The sequence below is a fragment of the Coregonus clupeaformis genome, unplaced genomic scaffold, assembly GCF_020615455.1.
Source record: "Coregonus clupeaformis isolate EN_2021a unplaced genomic scaffold, ASM2061545v1 scaf0122, whole genome shotgun sequence".
Taxonomy (NCBI): Eukaryota; Metazoa; Chordata; class Actinopteri; order Salmoniformes; family Salmonidae; genus Coregonus; species Coregonus clupeaformis.
Genome location: NW_025533577.1, coordinates 66,255 through 88,006, shown reverse-complemented (window position 1 = coordinate 88,006; position 21,752 = coordinate 66,255). Strand labels below are relative to the sequence as shown.

The 21,752-nt window shown below is 41.0% G+C and overlaps 1 protein-coding gene across 2 annotated transcripts in view; it reads left to right on the top strand.

Annotated features, from left to right (window-relative positions):
* LOC123483462 (AT-rich interactive domain-containing protein 4B-like) overlaps positions 1 to 21,752 on the top strand; it is a 197,583-nt gene that overhangs the window by 136,684 nt on the left and 39,147 nt on the right. For both annotated transcript variants that reach the window (XM_045213533.1, XM_045213534.1), the window contains exon 7: positions 12,929 to 13,020. In XM_045213533.1, coding sequence (XP_045069468.1) covers positions 12,929 to 13,020 — 92 coding nt within the window. The remainder of the gene's footprint in view (positions 1 to 12,928; positions 13,021 to 21,752) is intronic.

The following is a 21,752-nucleotide window of genomic DNA, read 5'->3' as shown; positions in this document are numbered from 1 at the left end:
GCATCACCGCCTGGTATGGCAACTGCTTGGCCTCTGACCGCAAGGCACTACAGAGGGTAGTGCGTACGGCCCAGTACATCACTGGGGCAAAGCTCCCTGCCATCCAAGACCTCTATACCAGGCGGTGTCAGAGGAAGGCCCTCAAAATTGTCAAAGACTCCAGCCACCCTAGTCATAGACTGTTCTCTCTGCTACCGCACGGCAAGCGGTACCGGAGTGCCAAGTCTAGGTCCAAAAGACTTCTCAACAGCTTCTACCCACAAGCCATAAGACTCCTGAACAGCTAATCATGGCTACCCGGACTATTTGCACTGCCCCCCACCCCATCCTTTTTACGCTGCTGCTACTCTGTTAAGTATTTATGCATAGTCACTTTAACTCTACCCACATGTACATATTACCTCAACTACCTCAACTAGTCGGTGCCCCCGCACATTGACTCTGCACCGTTACCCCCCTGTATATATAGCCTCCCTACTGTCACTTTATTTTACTTCTGCTCTTTGTTTTTCTCAACACTTTTTTTTTTTTTTTTTTTTTTTTTGTTTTTGTTTTATTCTTACTTTTTTTGTTTAAAATAAACGCACTGTTGGTTAAGGGCTGTAAGTAAGCATTTCACTGTAATGTCTGCACTTGTTGTATTCGGCGCATGTGACCAATAAAATTTGATTTGATTTGATTTGATATTATTATAAATCACCAGTCACCTAACCTGTTTACCTATTATTATAAATAACCAGTCACCTAACCTGTTTACCTATTATTATAAATGAACCAGTCACCTAACCTGTTTACCTATTATTATAAATGAACCAGTCACCTAACCTGTTTACCTATTATTATAAATGAACTAGTCACCTAACCTGTTTACCTATTATTATAAATGAAGCAGTCACCTAACCTGTTTACCTATTATTATAAATCACCAGTCACCTAACCTGTTTACCTATTATTATAAATAACCAGTCACCTAACCTGTTTACCTATTATTATAAATGAACCAGTCACCTAACCTGTTTACCTATTATTATAAATGAACCAGTCACCAACCTGTTTACCTATTATTATAAATCACCAGTCACCTAACCTGTTTACCTATTATTATAAATGAACCAGTCACCTAACCTGTTTACCTATTATTATAAATGAACCAGTCACCTAACCTGTTTACCTATTATTATAAATGAACCAGTCACCTAACCTGTTTACCTATTATTATAAATGAACCAGTCACCTAACCTGTTTACCTATTATTATAAATGAACCAGTCACCTAACCTGTTTACCTATTATTTTAAATGAACCAGTCACCTAACCTGTTTACCTATTATTATGAATCACCAGTCACCTAACCTGTTTACCTATTATTATAAATGAACCAGTCACCTAACCTGTTTACCTATTATTATAAATGAACCGGTCACCTTACCTGTTTACCTATTATTATAAATGAACCAGTCACCTAACCTGTTTACCTATTATTATAAATCACCAGTCACCTAACCTGTTTACCTATTATTATAAATAACCAGTCACCTAACCTGTTTACCTATTATTATAAATGAACCAGTCACCTAACCTGTTTACCTATTATTATAAATGAACCAGTCACCTAACCTGTTTACCTATTATTATAAATCACCAGTCACCTAACCTGTTTACCTATTATTATAAATGAACTAGTCACCTAACCTGTTTACCTATTATTATAAATGAACCAGTCACCTAACCTGTTTACCTATTATTATGAATCACCAGTCACCTAACCTGTTTACATATTATTATAAATCACCAGTCACCTAACCTGTTTACCTATTATTATAAATCACCAGTCACCTAACCTGTTTACCTATTATTATAAATGAACCAGTCACCTAACCTGTTTACCTATTACTATAAATCACCAGTCACCTTACCTGTTTACCTATTATTATAAATGAACCAGTCACCTAACCTGTTTACCTATTATTATAAATGAACCAGTCACCTAACCTGTTTACCTATTATTATAAATGAACTAGTCACCTAACCTGTTTACCTATTATTATAAATGAACCAGTCACCTAACCTGTTTACCTATTATTATAAATGAACCAGTCACCTAACCTGTTTACCTATTATTATAAATGATCCAGTCACCTAACCTGTTTACCTATTATATAAATCACCAGTCACCTAACCTGTTTACCTATTATTATAAATAACCAGTCACCTAACCTGTTTACCTATTATTATAAATGAACCAGTCACCTAACCTGTTTACCTATTATTATAAATGAACCAGTCACCTAACCTGTTTACCTATTATTATAAATGAACTAGTCACCTAACCTGTTTACCTATTATTATAAATGAAGCAGTCACCTAACCTGTTTACCTATTATTAGAAATCACCAGTCACCTAACCTGTTTACCTATTATTATAAATAACCAGTCCCTAACCTGTTTACCTATTATTATAAATGAACCAGTCACCTAACCTGTTTACCTATTATTATAAATGAACCAGTCACCTAACCTGTTTACCTATTATTATAAATGAACCAGTCACCTAACATGTTTACCTATTATTATAAATGAACCAGTCACCTAACCTGTTTACCTATTATTATAAATCACCAGTCACCTTACCTGTTTACCTATTATTATAAATCACCAGTCACCTAACCTGTTTACCTATTATTATAAATGAACCAGTCACCTAACCTGTTTACCTATTATTATAAATGAACCAGTCACCTAACCTGTTTACCTATTATTATAAATGAACCAGTCACCTAACCTGTTTACCTATTATTATAAATGAACTAGTCACCTAACCTGTTTACCTATTATTATAAATCACCAGTCACCTAACCTGTTTACCTATTATTATAAATGAACCAGTCACCTAACCTGTTTACCTATTATTATAAATGAACCAGTCACCTAACCTGTTTACCTATTATTTTAAATGAACCAGTCACCTAACCTGTTTACCTATTATTATAAATCACCAGTCACCTTACCTGTTTACCTATTATTATAAATGAACCAGTCACCTAACCTGTTTACCTATTATTATAAATGAACCAGTCACCTAACCTGTTTACCTATTACTATAAATCACCAGTCACCTTACCTGTTTACCTATTATTATTAATGAACCAGTCACTTAACCTGTTTACCTATTATTATAAATGAACCAGTCACCTATCCTGTTTACCTATTATTATAAATGATCCAGTCACCTAACCTGTTTACCTATTATTATAAATCACCAGTCACCTAACCTGTTTACCTATTATTATAAATAACCAGTCACCTAACCTGTTTACCTATTATTATAAATGAACCAGTCACCTAACCTGTTTACCTATTATTATAAATCACCAGTCACCTAACCTGTTTACCTATTATTATAAATAACCAGTAACCTAACCTGTTTACCTATTATTATAAATGAACCAGTCACCTAACCTGTTTACCTATTATTATAAATCACCAGTCACCTAACCTGTTTACCTATTATTATAAATAACCAGTCACCTAACCTGTTTACCTATTATTATAAATGAACCAGTCACCTAACCTGTTTACCTATTATTATAAATGAACCAGTCACCTAACCTGTTTACCTATTATTATAAATCACCAGTCACCTAATCTGTTTACCTATTATTATAAATGAACTAGTCACCTAACCTGTTTACCTATTATTATAAATGAACCAGTCACCTAACCTGTTTACCTATTATTATGAATCACCAGTCACCTAACCTGTTTACATATTATTATAAATCACCAGTCACCTAACCTGTTTACCTATTATTATAAATCACCAGTCACCTAACCTGTTTACCTATTATTATAAATGAACCAGTCACCTAACCTGTTTACCTATTACTATAAATCACCAGTCACCTTACCTGTTTACCTATTATTATAAATGAACCAGTCACCTAACCTGTTTACCTATTATTATAAATGAACCAGTCACCTAACCTGTTTACCTATTATTATAAATGAACTAGTCACCTAACCTGTTTACCTATTATTATAAATGAACCAGTCACCTAACCTGTTTACCTATTATTATAAATGAACCAGTCACCTAACCTGTTTACCTATTATTATAAATGATCCAGTCACCTAACCTGTTTACCTATTATTATAAATCACCAGTCACCTAACCTGTTTACCTATTATTATAAATAACCAGTCACCTAACCTGTTTACCTATTATTATAAATGAACCAGTCACCTAACCTGTTTACCTATTATTATAAATGAACCAGTCACCTAACCTGTTTACCTATTATTATAAATGAACTAGTCACCTAACCTGTTTACCTATTATTATAAATGAAGCAGTCACCTAACCTGTTTACCTATTATTATAAATCACCAGTCACCTAACCTGTTTACCTATTATTATAAATAACCAGTCCCTAACCTGTTTACCTATTATTATAAATGAACCAGTCACCTAACCTGTTTACCTATTATTATAAATGAACCAGTCACCTAACCTGTTTACCTATTATTATAAATGAACCAGTCACCTAACATGTTTACCTATTATTATAAATGAACCAGTCACCTAACCTGTTTACCTATTATTATAAATCACCAGTCACCTTACCTGTTTACCTATTATTATAAATCACCAGTCACCTAACCTGTTTACCTATTATTATAAATGAACCAGTCACCTAACCTGTTTACCTATTATTATAAATGAACCAGTCACCTAACCTGTTTACCTATTATTATTAATGAACCAGTCACCTAACCTGTTTACCTATTATTATAAATGAACTAGTCACCTAACCTGTTTACCTATTATTATAAATCACCAGTCACCTAACCTGTTTACCTATTATTATAAATGAACCAGTCACCTAACCTGTTTACCTATTATTATAAATGAACCAGTCACCTAACCTGTTTACCTATTATTTTAAATGAACCAGTCACCTAACCTGTTTACCTATTATTATAAATGAACCAGTCACCTAACCTGTTTACCTATTACTATAAATCACCAGTCACCTTACCTGTTTACCTATTATTATAAATGAACCAGTCACTTAACCTGTTTACCTATTATTATAAATGAACCAGTCACCTATCCTGTTTACCTATTATTATAAATGATCCAGTCACCTAACCTGTTTACCTATTATTATAAATCACCAGTCACCTAACCTGTTTACCTATTATTATAAATAACCAGTCACCTAACCTGTTTACCTATTATTATAAATGAACCAGTCACCTAACCTGTTTACCTATTATTATAAATCACCAGTCACCTAACCTGTTTACCTATTATTATAAATAACCAGTCACCTAACCTGTTTACCTATTATTATAAATGAACCAGTCACCTAACCTGTTTACCTATTATTATAAATGAACCAGTCACCTAACCTGTTTACCTATTATTATAAATGAACTAGTCACCTAACCTGTTTACCTATTATTATAAATGAAGCAGTCACCTAACCTGTTTACCTATTATTATAAATCACCAGTCACCTAACCTGTTTACCTATTATTATAAATGAACCAGTCACCTAACCTGTTTACCTATTATTATAAATGAACCAGTCACCTAACCTGTTTACCTATTATTATAAATGAACCAGTCACCAACCTGTTTACCTATTATTATAAATCACCAGTCACCTAACCTGTTTACCTATTATTATAAATGAACCAGTCACCTAACCTGTTTACCTATTATTATAAATGAACCAGTCACCTAACCTGTTTACCTATTATTATAAATAACCAGTCACCTAACCTGTTTACCTATTATTATAAATGAACCAGTCACCTAACCTGTTTACCTATTATTATAAATGAACCAGTCACCTAACCTGTTTACCTATTATTATAAATGATCCAGTCACCTAACCTGTTTACCTATTATTATAAATCACCAGTCACCTAACCTGTTTACCTATTATTATAAATAACCAGTCACCTAACCTGTTTACCTATTATTATAAATAACCAGTCACCTAACCTGTTTACCTATTATTATAAATGAACCAGTCACCTAACCTGTTTACCTATTATTATAAATGAACTAGTCACCTAACCTGTTTACCTATTATTATAAATGAAGCAGTCACCTAACCTGTTTACCTATTATTATAAATCACCAGTCACCTAACCTGTTTACCTATTATTATTAATAACCAGTCCCTAACCTGTTTACCTATTATTATAAATGAACCAGTCACCTAACCTGTTTACCTATTATTATAAATGAACCAGTCACCTAACCTGTTTACCTATTATTATAAATGAACCAGTCACCTAACATGTTTACCTATTATTATAAATGAACCAGTCACCTAACCTGTTTACCTATTATTATAAATCACCAGTCACCTTACCTGTTTACCTATTATTATAAATCACCAGTCACCTAACCTGTTTACCTATTATTATAAATGAACCAGTCACCTAACCTGTTTACCTATTATTATAAATGAACCAGTCACCTAACCTGTTTACCTATTATTATAAATGAACTAGTCACCTAACCTGTTTACCTATTATTATAAATGAAGCAGTCACCTAACCTGTTTACCTATTATTATAAATCACCAGTCACCTAACCTGTTTACCTATTATTATAAATAACCAGTCACCTAACCTGTTTACCTATTATTATAAATGAACCAGTCACCTAACCTGTTTACCTATTATTATAAATGAACCAGTCACCAACCTGTTTACCTATTATTATAAATCACCAGTCACCTAACCTGTTTACCTATTATTATAAATGAACCAGTCACCTAACCTGTTTACCTATTATTATAAATGAACCAGTCACCTAACCTGTTTACCTATTATTATAAATCACCAGTCACCTAACCTGTTTACCTATTATTATAAATGAACCAGTCACCTAACCTGTTTACCTATTATTATAAATGAACCAGTCACCTAACCTGTTTACCTATTACTATAAATCACCAGTCACCTTACCTGTTTACCTATTATTATAAATGAACCAGTCACCTAACCTGTTTACCTATTATTATAAATGAACCAGTCACCTAACCTGTTTACCTATTATTATAAATGATCCAGTCACCTAACCTGTTTACCTATTATTATAAATCACCAGTCACCTAACCTGTTTACCTATTATTATAAATAACCAGTCACCTAACCTGTTTACCTATTATTATAAATGAACCAGTCACCTAACCTGTTTACCTATTATTATAAATCACCAGTCACCTAACCTGTTTACCTATTATTATAAATAACCAGTCACCTAACCTGTTTACCTATTATTATAAATGAACCAGTCACCTAACCTGTTTACCTATTATTATAAATGAACCAGTCACCTAACCTGTTTACCTATTATTATAAATGAACTAGTCACCTAACCTGTTTACCTATTATTATAAATGAACCAGTCACCTAACCTGTTTACCTATTATTATAAATCACCAGTCACCTAACCTGTTTACCTATTATTATAAATAACCAGTCACCTAACCTGTTTACCTATTATTATAAATGAACCAGTCACCTAACCTGTTTACCTATTATTATAAATGAACCAGTCACCAACCTGTTTACCTATTATTATAAATCACCAGTCACCTAACCTGTTTACCTATTATTATAAATGAACCAGTCACCTAACCTGTTTACCTATTATTATAAATGAACCAGTCACCTAACCTGTTTACCTATTATTATAAATGAACCAGTCACCTAACCTGTTTACCTATTATTATAAATGAACCAGTCACCTAACCTGTTTACCTATTATTATAAATGAACCAGTCACCTAACCTGTTTACCTATTATTTTAAATGAACCAGTCACCTAACCTGTTTACCTATTACTATAAATCACCAGTCACCTAACCTGTTTACCTATTATTATAAATGAACCAGTCACCTAACCTGTTTACCTATTATTATAAATGAACCAGTCACCTAACCTGTTTACCTATTATTATAAATGAACCAGTCACCTAACCTGTTTACCTATTATTATAAATGAACCAGTCACCTAACCTGTTTACCTATTATTATAAATGATCCAGTCACCTAACCTGTTTACCTATTATTATAAATCACCAGTCACCTAACCTGTTTACCTATTATTATAAATAACCAGTCACCTAACCTGTTTACCTATTATTATAAATGAACCAGTCACCTAACCTGTTTACCTATTATTATAAATGAACCAGTCACCTAACCTGTTTACCTATTATTATAAATGAACTAGTCACCTAACCTGTTTACCTATTATTATAAATGAAGCAGTCACCTAACCTGTTTACCTATTATTATAAATCACCAGTCACCTAACCTGTTTACCTATTATTATAAATAACCAGTCCCTAACCTGTTTACCTATTATTATAAATGAACCAGTCACCTAACCTGTTTACCTATTATTATAAATGAACCAGTCACCTAACCTGTTTACCTATTATTATAAATGAACCAGTCACCTAACCTGTTTACCTATTATTATAAATGAACCAGTCACCTAACCTGTTTACCTATTATTATAAATCACCAGTCACCTTACCTGTTTACCTATTATTATAAATCACCAGTCACCTAACCTGTTTACCTATTATTATAAATGAACCAGTCACCTAACCTGTTTACCTATTATTATAAATGAACCAGTCACCTAACCTGTTTACCTATTATTATAAATGAACCAGTCACCTAACCTGTTTACCTATTATTATAAATGAACTAGTCACCTAACCTGTTTACCTATTATTATAAATCACCAGTCACCTAACCTGTTTACCTATTATTATAAATGAACCAGTCACCTAACCTGTTTACCTATTATTATAAATGAACCAGTCACCTAACCTGTTTACCTATTATTTTAAATGAACCAGTCACCTAACCTGTTTACCTATTATTATAAATGAACCAGTCACCTAACCTGTTTACCTATTACTATAAATCACCAGTCACCTTACCTGTTTACCTATTATTATAAATGAACCAGTCACTTAACCTGTTTACCTATTATTATAAATGAACCAGTCACCTATCCTGTTTACCTATTATTATAAATGATCCAGTCACCTAACCTGTTTACCTATTATTATAAATCACCAGTCACCTAACCTGTTTACCTATTATTATAAATAACCAGTCACCTAACCTGTTTACCTATTATTATAAATGAACCAGTCACCTAACCTGTTTACCTATTATTATAAATCACCAGTCACCTAACCTGTTTACCTATTATTATAAATAACCAGTCACCTAACCTGTTTACCTATTATTATAAATGAACCAGTCACCTAACCTGTTTACCTATTATTATAAATGAACCAGTCACCTAACCTGTTTACCTATTATTATAAATGAACTAGTCACCTAACCTGTTTACCTATTATTATAAATGAAGCAGTCACCTAACCTGTTTACCTATTATTATAAATCACCAGTCACCTAACCTGTTTACCTATTATTATAAATGAACCAGTCACCTAACCTGTTTACCTATTATTATAAATGAACCAGTCACCTAACCTGTTTACCTATTATTATAAATGAACCAGTCACCAACCTGTTTACCTATTATTATAAATCACCAGTCACCTAACCTGTTTACCTATTATTATAAATGAACCAGTCACCTAACCTGTTTACCTATTATTATAAATGAACCAGTCACCTAACCTGTTTACCTATTATTATAAATAACCAGTCACCTAACCTGTTTACCTATTATTATAAATGAACCAGTCACCTAACCTGTTTACCTATTATTATAAATGAACCAGTCACCTAACCTGTTTACCTATTATTATAAATGATCCAGTCACCTAACCTGTTTACCTATTATTATAAATCACCAGTCACCTAACCTGTTTACCTATTATTATAAATAACCAGTCACCTAACCTGTTTACCTATTATTATAAATGAACCAGTCACCTAACCTGTTTACCTATTATTATAAATGAACCAGTCACCTAACCTGTTTACCTATTATTATAAATGAACTAGTCACCTAACCTGTTTACCTATTATTATAAATGAACCAGTCACCTAACCTGTTTACCTATTATTATAAATCACCAGTCACCTAACCTGTTTACCTATTATTATTAATAACCAGTCCCTAACCTGTTTACCTATTATTATAAATGAACCAGTCACCTAACCTGTTTACCTATTATTATAAATGAACCAGTCACCTAACCTGTTTACCTATTATTATAAATGAACCAGTCACCTAACCTGTTTACCTATTATTATAAATGAACCAGTCACCTAACCTGTTTACCTATTATTATAAATCACCAGTCACCTAACCTGTTTACCTATTATTATAAATCACCAGTCACCTAACCTGTTTACCTATTATTATAAATGAACCAGTCACCTAACCTGTTTACCTATTATTATAAATGAACCAGTCACCTAACCTGTTTACCTATTATTATAAATGAACCAGTCACCTAACCTGTTTACCTATTATTATAAATGAACCAGTCACCTAACCTGTTTACCTATTATTATAAATCACCAGTCACCTAACCTGTTTACCTATTATTATAAATAACCAGTCACCTAACCTGTTTACCTATTATTATAAATGAACCAGTCACCTAACCTGTTTACCTATTATTATAAATGAACCAGTCACCTAACCTGTTTACCTATTATTATAAATCACCAGTCACCTAACCTGTTTACCTATTATTATAAATGAACCAGTCACCTAACCTGTTTACCTATTATTATAAATGAACCAGTCACCTAACCTGTTTACCTATTATTATAAATCAACCAGTCACCTAACCTGTTTACCTATTATTATAAATGAACCAGTCACCTAACCTGTTTACCTATTATTATAAATGAACCAGTCACCTAACCTGTTTACCTATTACTATAAATCACCAGTCACCTTACCTGTTTACCTATTATTATAAATGAACCAGTCACCTAACCTGTTTACCTATTATTATAAATGAACCAGTCACCTAACCTGTTTACCTATTATTATAAATGATCCAGTCACCTAACCTGTTTACCTATTATTATAAATCACCAGTCACCTAACCTGTTTACCTATTATTATAAATAACCAGTCACCTAACCTGTTTACCTATTATTATAAATGAACCAGTCACCTAACCTGTTTACCTATTATTATAAATCACCAGTCACCTAACCTGTTTACCTATTATTATAAATAACCAGTCACCTAACCTGTTTACCTATTATTATAAATGAACCAGTCACCTAACCTGTTTACCTATTATTATAAATGAACCAGTCACCTAACCTGTTTACCTATTATTATAAATGAACTAGTCACCTAACCTGTTTACCTATTATTATAAATGAACCAGTCACCTAACCTGTTTACCTATTATTATAAATCAACCAGTCACCTAACCTGTTTACCTATTATTATAAATGAACCAGTCACCTAACCTGTTTACCTATTATTATAAATGAACCAGTCACCTAACCTGTTTACCTATTATTATAAATGAACCAGTCACCTAACCTGTTTACCTATTATTATAAATCACCAGTCACCTAACCTGTTTACCTATTATTATAAATGAACCAGTCACCTAACCTGTTTACCTATTATTATAAATGAACCAGTCACCTAACCTGTTTACCTATTATTATAAATGAACCAGTCACCTAACCTGTTTACCTATTATTATAAATGAACCAGTCACCTAACCTGTTTACCTATTATTATAAATGAACCAGTCACCTAACCTGTTTACCTATTATTATAAATGAACCAGTCACCTAACCTGTTTACCTATTATTATAAATCACCAGTCACCTAACCTGTTTACCTATTATTATAAATGAACCAGTCACCTAACCTGTTTACCTATTATTATAAATGAACCAGTCACCTAACCTGTTTACCTATTATTATAAATGATCCAGTCACCTAACCTGTTTACCTATTATTATAAATCACCAGTCACCTAACCTGTTTACCTATTATTATAAATAACCAGTCACCTAACCTGTTTACCTATTATTATAAATGAACCAGTCACCTAACCTGTTTACCTATTATTATAAATGAACCAGTCACCTAACCTGTTTACCTATTATTATAAATCACCAGTCACCTAACCTGTTTACCTATTATTATAAATGAACCAGTCACCTAACCTGTTTACCTATTATTATAAATGAACCAGTCACCTAACCTGTTTACCTATTATTATAAATGACCAGTCACCTAACCTGTTTACCTATTATTATAAATCACCAGTCACCTAACCTGTTTACCTATTATTATAAATGAACCAGTCACCTAACCTGTTTACCTATTATTATAAATGAACCAGTCACCTAACCTGTTTACCTATTATTATAAATCAACCAGTCACCTAACCTGTTTACCTATTATTATAAATAACCAGTCACCTAACCTGTTTACCTATTATTATAAATGAACCAGTCACCTAACCTGTTTACCTATTATTATAAATGAACCAGTCACCTAACCTGTTTACCTATTATTATAAATGAACCAGTCACCTAACCTGTTTACCTATTATTATAAATGAACCAGTCACCTAACCTGTTTACCTATTATTATAAATCACCAGTCACCTAACCTGTTTACCTATTATTATAAATAACCAGTCACCTAACCTGTTTACCTATTATTATAAATGAACCAGTCACCTAACCTGTTTACCTATTATTATAAATGAACCAGTCACCAACCTGTTTACCTATTATTATAAATCACCAGTCACCTAACCTGTTTACCTATTATTATAAATGAACCAGTCACCTAACCTGTTTACCTATTATTATAAATGAACCAGTCACCTAACCTGTTTACCTATTATTATAAATGAACCAGTCACCTAACCTGTCTTCTGATCTCTGTTCCAGACACTTGATCGTCTCCCTCTCACCAACCCTGAGCACTTCGGCACTCCTGTCATCGGCAAGAAGGGGAATCGTGGACGTAGGTCTGACCCAGTGTGAGTATCTGGTCTCATGGCCCACCTACCTGTCTGCTGTAAGCTGTTCACCCTGGGCTGAGGATAGGGAAATCGTTTTGGCTAGTGCCAGGTAGCGTTAGCTAGCGCTAGTCGGCTGTACCTGCGCCAGGTAGCGTTAGCTAGTGCTAGTCGGCTGTACCTGCGGAAATATTTTATACTTGTTCTCCATCTTTTTAAATAGTGAACCAACATGTTTTCAGCAGTTTTAGTTCCATGACTTATCAAAACTCATCTTCTCATGCTATCTCTTGTCTCTCTGCAGCAGACATATAGTGAGCAATATGTTTGGAACATCAAATCGCAATACAATTGCAGTATTGAATCGCAATACATATAGAATTGTGAGAATCACAGTACATATCGTATCGGCACCAAAGTATGGTGACCGTATCGTGAGGTCCCTGGCAATACCGGTGCTGGGCTAAAAGATACTTGGATAAAGAAATGAGATGCCTGCACACAGAACAGTTATACCCTGATCCCGCGTCTCCTGTCCTGGGAGGTAGACATTCCAGGGAATAGAGCTGGCCAGGGCTGGAGTCTGGAGTTCATTGGGAATCTTCCTGGTAGGCTGGTGACCAATCCTCCAAAATGGCTTTAGTTTTTTTTAGATACCCCTACCTGAGGTATAACAAAACACAACCATGTTTTTCCCGATCTCTAAGGTCTCCCATGTATGAAATGGATGGTTGTGTAAAAATATTTTACTGCAAAAGTGGTTAAATTGATTGATATTGTGACATACCCCCTTAACTCAAACGGTGCAGAAAAATGCCTGTCTGGAGGGGGATGGGCCACATAAGCTCATGTATCCCAATATTGCAACCTCTAATATTGCTAAAATGTAGAATACAAGTAGTCAGTTGCCTGCCCTAAATCCACAAACAAACAGCATTAGGACATTATTCATGAATCTAGGAAATATAGACCTGTAAAAACAGAGACAATTGGCAGATATCAACTATACATATTTATGATGAACGTAAACTTTACTTTTTGGTAGCTGATTAATAGCTGATTAGATACTACTGCACTGTTGGAGCTAGGAACACAAGCATTTCGCTACACCCACAATAACATCTACTAAATATGTGTATGTACCAATCAAATTTGAATAGACAACTTTCTAAGTCAAATTTGCTCTCATTCAGTTCTGTATGGTCCAATACATCTGCCTGAATCCAACATGACCTTCTTCTGGCTCACTGCATTTGTGATAAACATTGGGATGTTCTGGTACTCTTATCCTGTTGGGGTTCAGCACATTGGGATGTTCTGGTACTCTTATCCTGTTGGGGTTCAGCACATTGGGATGTTCTGGCACTCTTATCCTGTTGGGGTTCAGCACATTGGGATGTTCTGGTACTCTTATCCTGTTGGGGTTCAGCACATTGGGATGTTCTGGTACTCTTATCCTGTTGGGGTTCAGCACATTGGGATGTTCTGGTACTCTTATCCTGTTGGGGTTCAGCACATTGGGATGTTCTGGTACTCTTATCCTGTTGGGGTTCAGCACATTGGGATGTTCTGGTACTCTTATCCTGTTGGGGTTCAGCACATTGGGATGTTCTGGTACTCTTATCCTGTTGGGGTTCAGCACATTGGGATGTTCTGGTACTCTTATCCTGTTGGGGTTCAGCACATTGGGATGTTCTGGTACTCTTATCCTGTTGGGGTTCAGCACATTGGGATGTTCTGGTACTCTTATCCTGTTGGGGTTCAGCACATTGCTTCTTCTAGACAATCATGTTCACCCTCCAATCTGTCTGCCCTGGAGTCGCTGTACATTATGGTGGACGGGGAGGTTGCAACCACACATAATGACAAGAATATAAGGCAGGTGTTCACTACAATGAACCAACAACCTGACAGCTCATAAGGCAGGTGTTCACTACAATGAACCAACAACCTGACAGCTAATAAGGCAGGTGTTCACTACAATGAACCAACAACCTGACAGCTCATAAGGCAGGTGTTCACTACAATGAACCAACAACCTGACAGCTCATAAGGCAGGTGTTCACTACAATGAACCAACAACCTGACAGCTAATAAGGAAGGTGTTCACTACAATGAACCAACAACCTGACAGCTCATAAGGCAGATGTTCACTACAATGAACCAACAACCTGACAGCTAATAAGGCAGGTGTTCACTACAATGAACCAACAACCTGACAGCTAATAAGGCAGGTGTTCACTACAATGAACCAACAACCTGACAGCTAATAAGGCAGGTGTTCACTACAATGAACCAACAACCTGACAGCTAATAAGGCAGGTGTTCACTACAATGAACCAACAACCTGACAGCTCATAAGGCAGGTGTTCACTACAATGAACCAACAACCTGACAGCTCATAAGGCAGGTGTTCACTACAATGAACCAACAACCTGACAGCTAATAAGGCAGGTGTTCACTACAATGAACCATCAACCTGACAGCTCATAAGGCAGATGTTCACTACAATGAACCAACAACCTGACAGCTAATAAGGCAGGTGTTCACTACAATGAACCAACAACCTGACAGCTAATAAGGCAGGTGTTCACTACAATGAACCAACAACCTGACAGCTAATAAGGCAGGTGTTCACTACAATGAACCAACAACCTGACAGCTAATAAGGCAGGTGTTCACTACAATGAACCAACAACCTGACAGCTCATAAGGCAGGTGTTCACTACAATGAACCAACAACCTGACAGCTCATAAGGCAGGTGTTCACTACAATGAACCAACAACCTGACAGCTAATAAGGCAGGTGTTCACTACAATGAACCATCAACCTGACAGCTCATAAGGCAGGTGTTCACTACAATGAACCAACAACCTGACAGCTCATAAGGCAGGTGTTCACTACAATGAACCAACAACCTGACAGCTAATAAGGCAGGTGTTCACTACAATGAACCAACAACCTGACAGCTCATAAGGCAGGTGTTCACTACAATGAACCAACAACCTGACAGCTCATTGACAAGAAATGCCATCAACTTAGTGAGCCTTCACATGTCATAGGAATTGCACCTCTCCAATGTCGATGGCATCTTGAATCTCCCAGAACTGTCCTTGATAGGCCCACTCCGCCGTCAGTCCTCCCCTGAATCTCCCAGAACTGTCCTTGACAGGCCCACTCCACCGTCAGTCCTCCCCTGAATCTCCCAGAACTGTACTTGATAGGCCCATTCCACCAGTCCTCCCCTGAATCTCCCAGAACTGTCCTTGATAGGCCCACTCCACCGTCAGTCCTCCCCTGAATCTCCCAGAACTGTCCTTGACAGGCCCACTCCACCGTCAGTCCTCCCCTGAATCTCCCAGAACTGTCCTTGACAGGCCCACTCCACCAGTCCTCCCCTGAATCTCCCAGAACTGTCCTTGATAGGCCCACTCCACCAGTCCTCCCCTGAATCTCCCAGAACTGTCCTTGACAGGCCCACTCCACCGTCAGTCCTCCCCTGAATCTCCCAGAACTGTCCTTGACAGGCCCACTCCACCGTCAGTCCTCCCCTGAATCTCCCAGAACTGTCATTGACAGGCCCACTCCACCGTCAGTCCTCCCCTGAATCTCCCAGAACTGTCCTTGACAGGCCCACTCCACCGTCAGTCCTCCCCTGAATCTCCCAGAACTGTCCTTGACAGGCCCACTCCACCGTCAGTCCTCCCCTGAATCTCCCAGAACTGTCCTTGACAGGCCCACTCCATCAGTCCTCCCCTGAATCTCCCAGAACTGTCCTTGACAGGCCCACTCCACCAGTCCTCCCCTGAATCTCCCAGAACTGTCCTTGACAGGCCCACTCCACCAGTCCTCCCCTCAGACAGTTACTAGAGACAGAGACACCATGGAACTGGACTGCCACATGTCAGGAGTAGGGCTGCCATGTCAGGAGTAGGGCTGCCATGTCAGGAGTAGGGCTGCCATGTCAGGAGTAGGGCTGCCATGTCAGGAGTAGGGCTGCCATGTCATGAGTAGGGCTGCCATGTCAGGAGTAGGGCTGCCACATGTCAGGAGTAGGGCTGCCACATGTCAGGAGTAGGGCTGCCATGTCAGGAGTAGGGCTGCCATGTCAGGAGTAGGGCTGCCACATGTCAGGAGTAGGGCTGTCATGTCAGGAGTAGGGCTGCCACATGTCAGGAGTAGGGCTGCCATGTCAGGAGTAGGGCTGCCACATGTCAGGAGTAGGGCTGCCATGTCAGGAGTAGGGCTGCCATGTCAGGAGTAGGGCTGCCATGTCAGGAGTAGGGGCTGCCATGTCAGGAGTAGGGCTGCCATGTCAGGAGTAGGGCTGCCATGTCAGGAGTAGGGCTGCCATGTCAGGAGTAGGGCTGCCATGTCAGGAGTAGGGCTGCCATGTCAGGAGTAGGGCTGCCATGTCAGGAGTAGGGCTGCCACATGTCAGGAGTAGGGCTGCCATGTCAGGAGTAGGGCTGCCATGTCAGGAGTAGGGCTGCCATGTCAGGAGTAGGGCTGCCATGTCAGGAGTAGGGCTGCCATGTCAGGAGTAGGGCTGCCATGTCAGGAGTAGGGCTGCCACATGTCAGGAGTAGGGCTGCCACATGTCAGGAGTAGGGCTGCCATGTCAGGAGTAGGGCTGCCATGTCAGGAGTAGGGCTGCCATGTCAGGAGTAGGGCTGCCATGTCAGGAGTAGGGCTGCCATGTCAGGAGTAGGGCTGCCACATGTCAGGAGTAGGGCTGCCATGTCAGGAGTAGGGCTGCCACATGTCAGGAGTAGGGCTGCCATGTCAGGAGTAGGGCTGCCATGTCAGGAGTAGGGCTGCCATGTCAGGAGTAGGGCTGCCACATGTCAGGAGTAGGGCTGCCATGTCAGGAGTAGGGCTGCCATGTCAGGAGTAGGGCTGCCATTTCAGGAGTAGGGCTGCCATGTCAGGAGTAGGGCTGCCACATGTCAGGAGTAGGGCTGCCATGTCAGGAGTAGGGCTGCCATGTCAGGAGTAGGGCTGCCATGTCAGGAGTAGGGCTGCCATGTCAGGAGTAGGGCTGCCATGTCAGGAGTAGGGCTGCCATGTCAGGAGTAGGGCTGCCATGTCAGGAGTAGGGCTGCCACATGTCAGGAGTAGGGCTGCCATGTCAGGAGTAGGGCTGCCATGTCAGGAGTAGGGCTGCCATGTCAGGAGTAGGGCTGCCATGTCAGGAGTAGGGGCTGCCATGTCAGGAGTAGGACTGCCATGTCAGGAGTAGGGCTGCCATGTCAGGAGTAGGGCTGCCATGTCAGGAGTAGGGCTGCCATGTCAGGAGTAGGGCTGCCATGTCAGGAGTAGGGCTGCCACATGTCAGGAGTAGGGCTGCCATGTCAGGAGTAGGGCTGCCATGTCAGGAGTAGGGCTGCCATGTCAGGAGTAGGGGCTGCCATGTCAGGAGTAGGGCTGCCACATGTCAGGAGTAGGGCTGCCATGTCAGGAGTAGGGCTGCCACATGTCAGGAGTAGGGCTGCCATGTCAGGAGTAGGGCTGCCATGTCAGGAGTAGGGCTGCCATGTCAGGAGTAGGGCTGCCACATGTCAGGAGTAGGGCTGCCATGTCAGGAGTAGGGCTGCCATGTCAGGAGTAGGGCTGCCATGTCAGGAGTAGGGCTGCCATGTCAGGAGTAGGGCTGCCATGTCAGGAGTAGGGCTGCCATGTCAGGAGTAGGGCTGCCATGTCAGGAGTAGGGCTGCCATGTCAGGAGTAGGGCTGCCATGTCAGGAGTAGGGCTGCCACATGTCAGGGAGTAGGGCTGCCATGTCAGGAGTAGGGCTGTCATGTCAGGAGTAGGGCTGCCATGTCAGGAGTAGGGCTGCCATGTCAGGTGTAGGGCTGCCACATGTCAGGAGTAGGGCTGCAATGTCAGGAGTAGGGCTGCCATGTCAGGAGTAGGGCTGCCATGTCAGGAGTAGGGCTGCCATGTCAGGAGTAGAGCTGCCATGTCAGGAGTAGGGCTGCCATGTCAGGAGTAGGGCTGCCATGTCAGGAGTAGGGCTGCCATGTCAGGAGTAGGGCTGCCACATGTCAGGAGTAGAGCTGTCATGTCAGGAGTAGGGCTGCCATGTCAGGAGTAGGGCTGCCATGTCAGGAGTAGGGCTGCCATGTCAGGAGTAGGGCTGCCACATGTCAGGAGTAGGGCTGCCATGTCAGGAGTAGGGCTGCCATGTCAGGAGTAGGGGCTGCCATGTCAGGAGTAGGGCTGCCATGTCAGGAGTAGGGCTGCCATGTCAGGAGTAGGGCTGCCATGTCAGGAGTAGGGCTGCCATGTCAGGAGTAGGGCTGCCATGTCAGGAGTAGGGCTGCCATGTCAGGAGTAGGGCTGCCACATGTCAGGAGTAGGGCTGCCATGTCAGGAGTAGGGCTGCCACATGTCAGGAGTAGGGCTGCCATGTCAGGAGTAGGGCTGCCACATGTCAGGAGTAGGGCTGCCACATGTCAGGAGTAGGGCTGCCATGTCAGGAGTAGGGCTGCCATGTCAGGAGTAGGGGCTGCCATGTCAGGAGTAGGGCTGCCACATGTCAGGAGTAGGAATGCCATATCAGGAGTAGGGCTGCCACATGTCAGGAGTAGGGCTGCCATGTCAGGAGTAGGGCTGCCATGTCAGGAGTAGGGCTGCCATGTCAGGAGTAGGGCTGCCATGTCAGGAGTAGGGCTGCCATGTCAGGAGTAGGGCTGCCATGTCAGGAGTAGGGCTGCCATGTCAGGAGTAGGGGCTGCCATGTCAGGAGTAGGGCTGCCACATGTCAGGAGTAGGGCTGCCATGTCAGGAGTAGGGGCTGCCACATGTCAGGAGTAGGGCTGCCACATGTCAGGAGTAGGGCTGCCATGTCAGGAGTAGGGCTGCCATGTCAGGAGTAGGGCTGCCACATGTCAGGAGTAGGGCTGCCATGTCAGGAGTAGGGCTGCCACATGTCAGGAGTAGGGCTGCCACATGTCAGGAGTAGGGCTGCCATGTCAGGAGTAGGGCTGCCATGTCAGGAGTAGGGCTGCCATGTCAGGAGTAGGGCTGCCATGTCAGGAGTAGGGCTGCCATGTCAGGAGTAGGGCTGCCACATGTCAGGAGTAGGGCTGCCACATGTCAGGAGTAGGGCTGCCATGTCAGGAGTAGGGCTGCCATGTCAGGAGTAGGGCTGCCACATGTCAGTAGTTGGGCTGCCACATGTCAGGAGTAGGGCTGCCATGTCAGGAGTAGGGCTGCCACATGTCAGGAGTAGGGCTGCCATGTCAGGAGTAGGGCTGCCACATGTCAGGGAGTAGGGCTGCCATGTCAGGAGTAGGGGCTGCCATGTCAGGAGTAGGGCTGCCATGTCAGGAGTAGGGCTGCCATGTCAGGAGTAGGGCTGCCATGTCAGGAGTAGGGCTGCCATGTCAGGAGTAGGGCTGCCATGTCAGGAGTAGGGCTGCCATGTCAGGAGTAGGGCTGCCATGTCAGGAGTAGGGCTGCCATGTCAGGAGTAGGGCTGCCACATGTCAGGAGTAGGGCTGCCATGTCAGGAGTAGGGCTGTCATGTCAGGAGTAGGGCTGCCATGTCAGGAGTAGGGCTGCCATGTCAGGTGTAGGGCTGCCACATGTCAGGAGTAGGGCTGCAATGTCAGGAGTAGGGCTGCCATGTCAGGAGTAGGGCTGCCATGTCAGGAGTAGGGCTGCCATGTCAGGAGTAGAGCTGCCATGTCAGGAGTAGGGCTGCCATGTCAGGAGTAGGGCTGCCATGTCAGGAGTAGGGCTGCCATGTCAGGAGTAGGGATGCCACATGTCAGGAGTAGAGCTGTCATGTCAGGAGTAGGGCTGCCATGTCAGGAGTAGGGCTGCCATGTCAGGAGTAGGGCTGCCATGTCAGGAGTAGGGCTGCCACATGTCAGGAGTAGGGCTGCCATGTCAGGAGTAGGGCTGCCATGTCAGGAGTAGGGCTGCCATGTCAGGAGTAGGGGCTGCCATGTCAGGAGTAGGGCTGCCATGTCAGGAGTAGGGCTGCCATGTCAGGAGTAGGGCTGCCATGTCAGGAGTAGGGCTGCCATGTCAGGAGTAGGGCTGCCATGTCAGGAGTAGGGCTGCCACATGTCAGGAGTAGGGCTGCCATGTCAGGAGTAGGGCTGCCACATGTCAGGAGTAGGGCTGCCATGTCAGGAGTAGGGCTGCCACATGTCAGGAGTAGGGGCTGCCACATGTCAGGAGTAGGGCTGCCATGTCAGGAGTAGGGCTGCCATGTCAGGAGTAGGGCTGCCATGTCAGGAGTAGGGCTGCCACATGTCAGGAGTAGGAATGCCATATCAGGAGTAGGGCTGCCACATGTCAGGAGTAGGGCTGCCATGTCAGGAGTAGGGCTGCCATGTCAGGAGTAGGGCTGCCATGTCAGGAGTAGGGCTGCCATGTCAGGAGTAGGGCTGCCACATGTCAGGAGTAGGGCTGCCATGTCAGGAGTAGGGCTGCCACATGTCAGGAGTAGGGCTGCCATGTCAGGAGTAGGGCTGCCATGTCAGGAGTAGGGCTGCCATGTCAGGAGTAGGGCTGCCATGTCAGGAGTAGGGCTGCCATGTCAGGAGTAGGGCTGCCATGTCAGGAGTAGGGCTGCCATGTCAGGAGTAGGGCTGCCATGTCAGGAGTAGGGCTGCCATGTCAGGAGTAGGGCTGCCATGTCAGGAGTAGGGCTGCCATGTCAGGAGTAGGGCTGCCACATGTCAGGAGTAGGGCTGCCATGTCAGGAGTAGGGCTGTCATGTCAGGAGTAGGG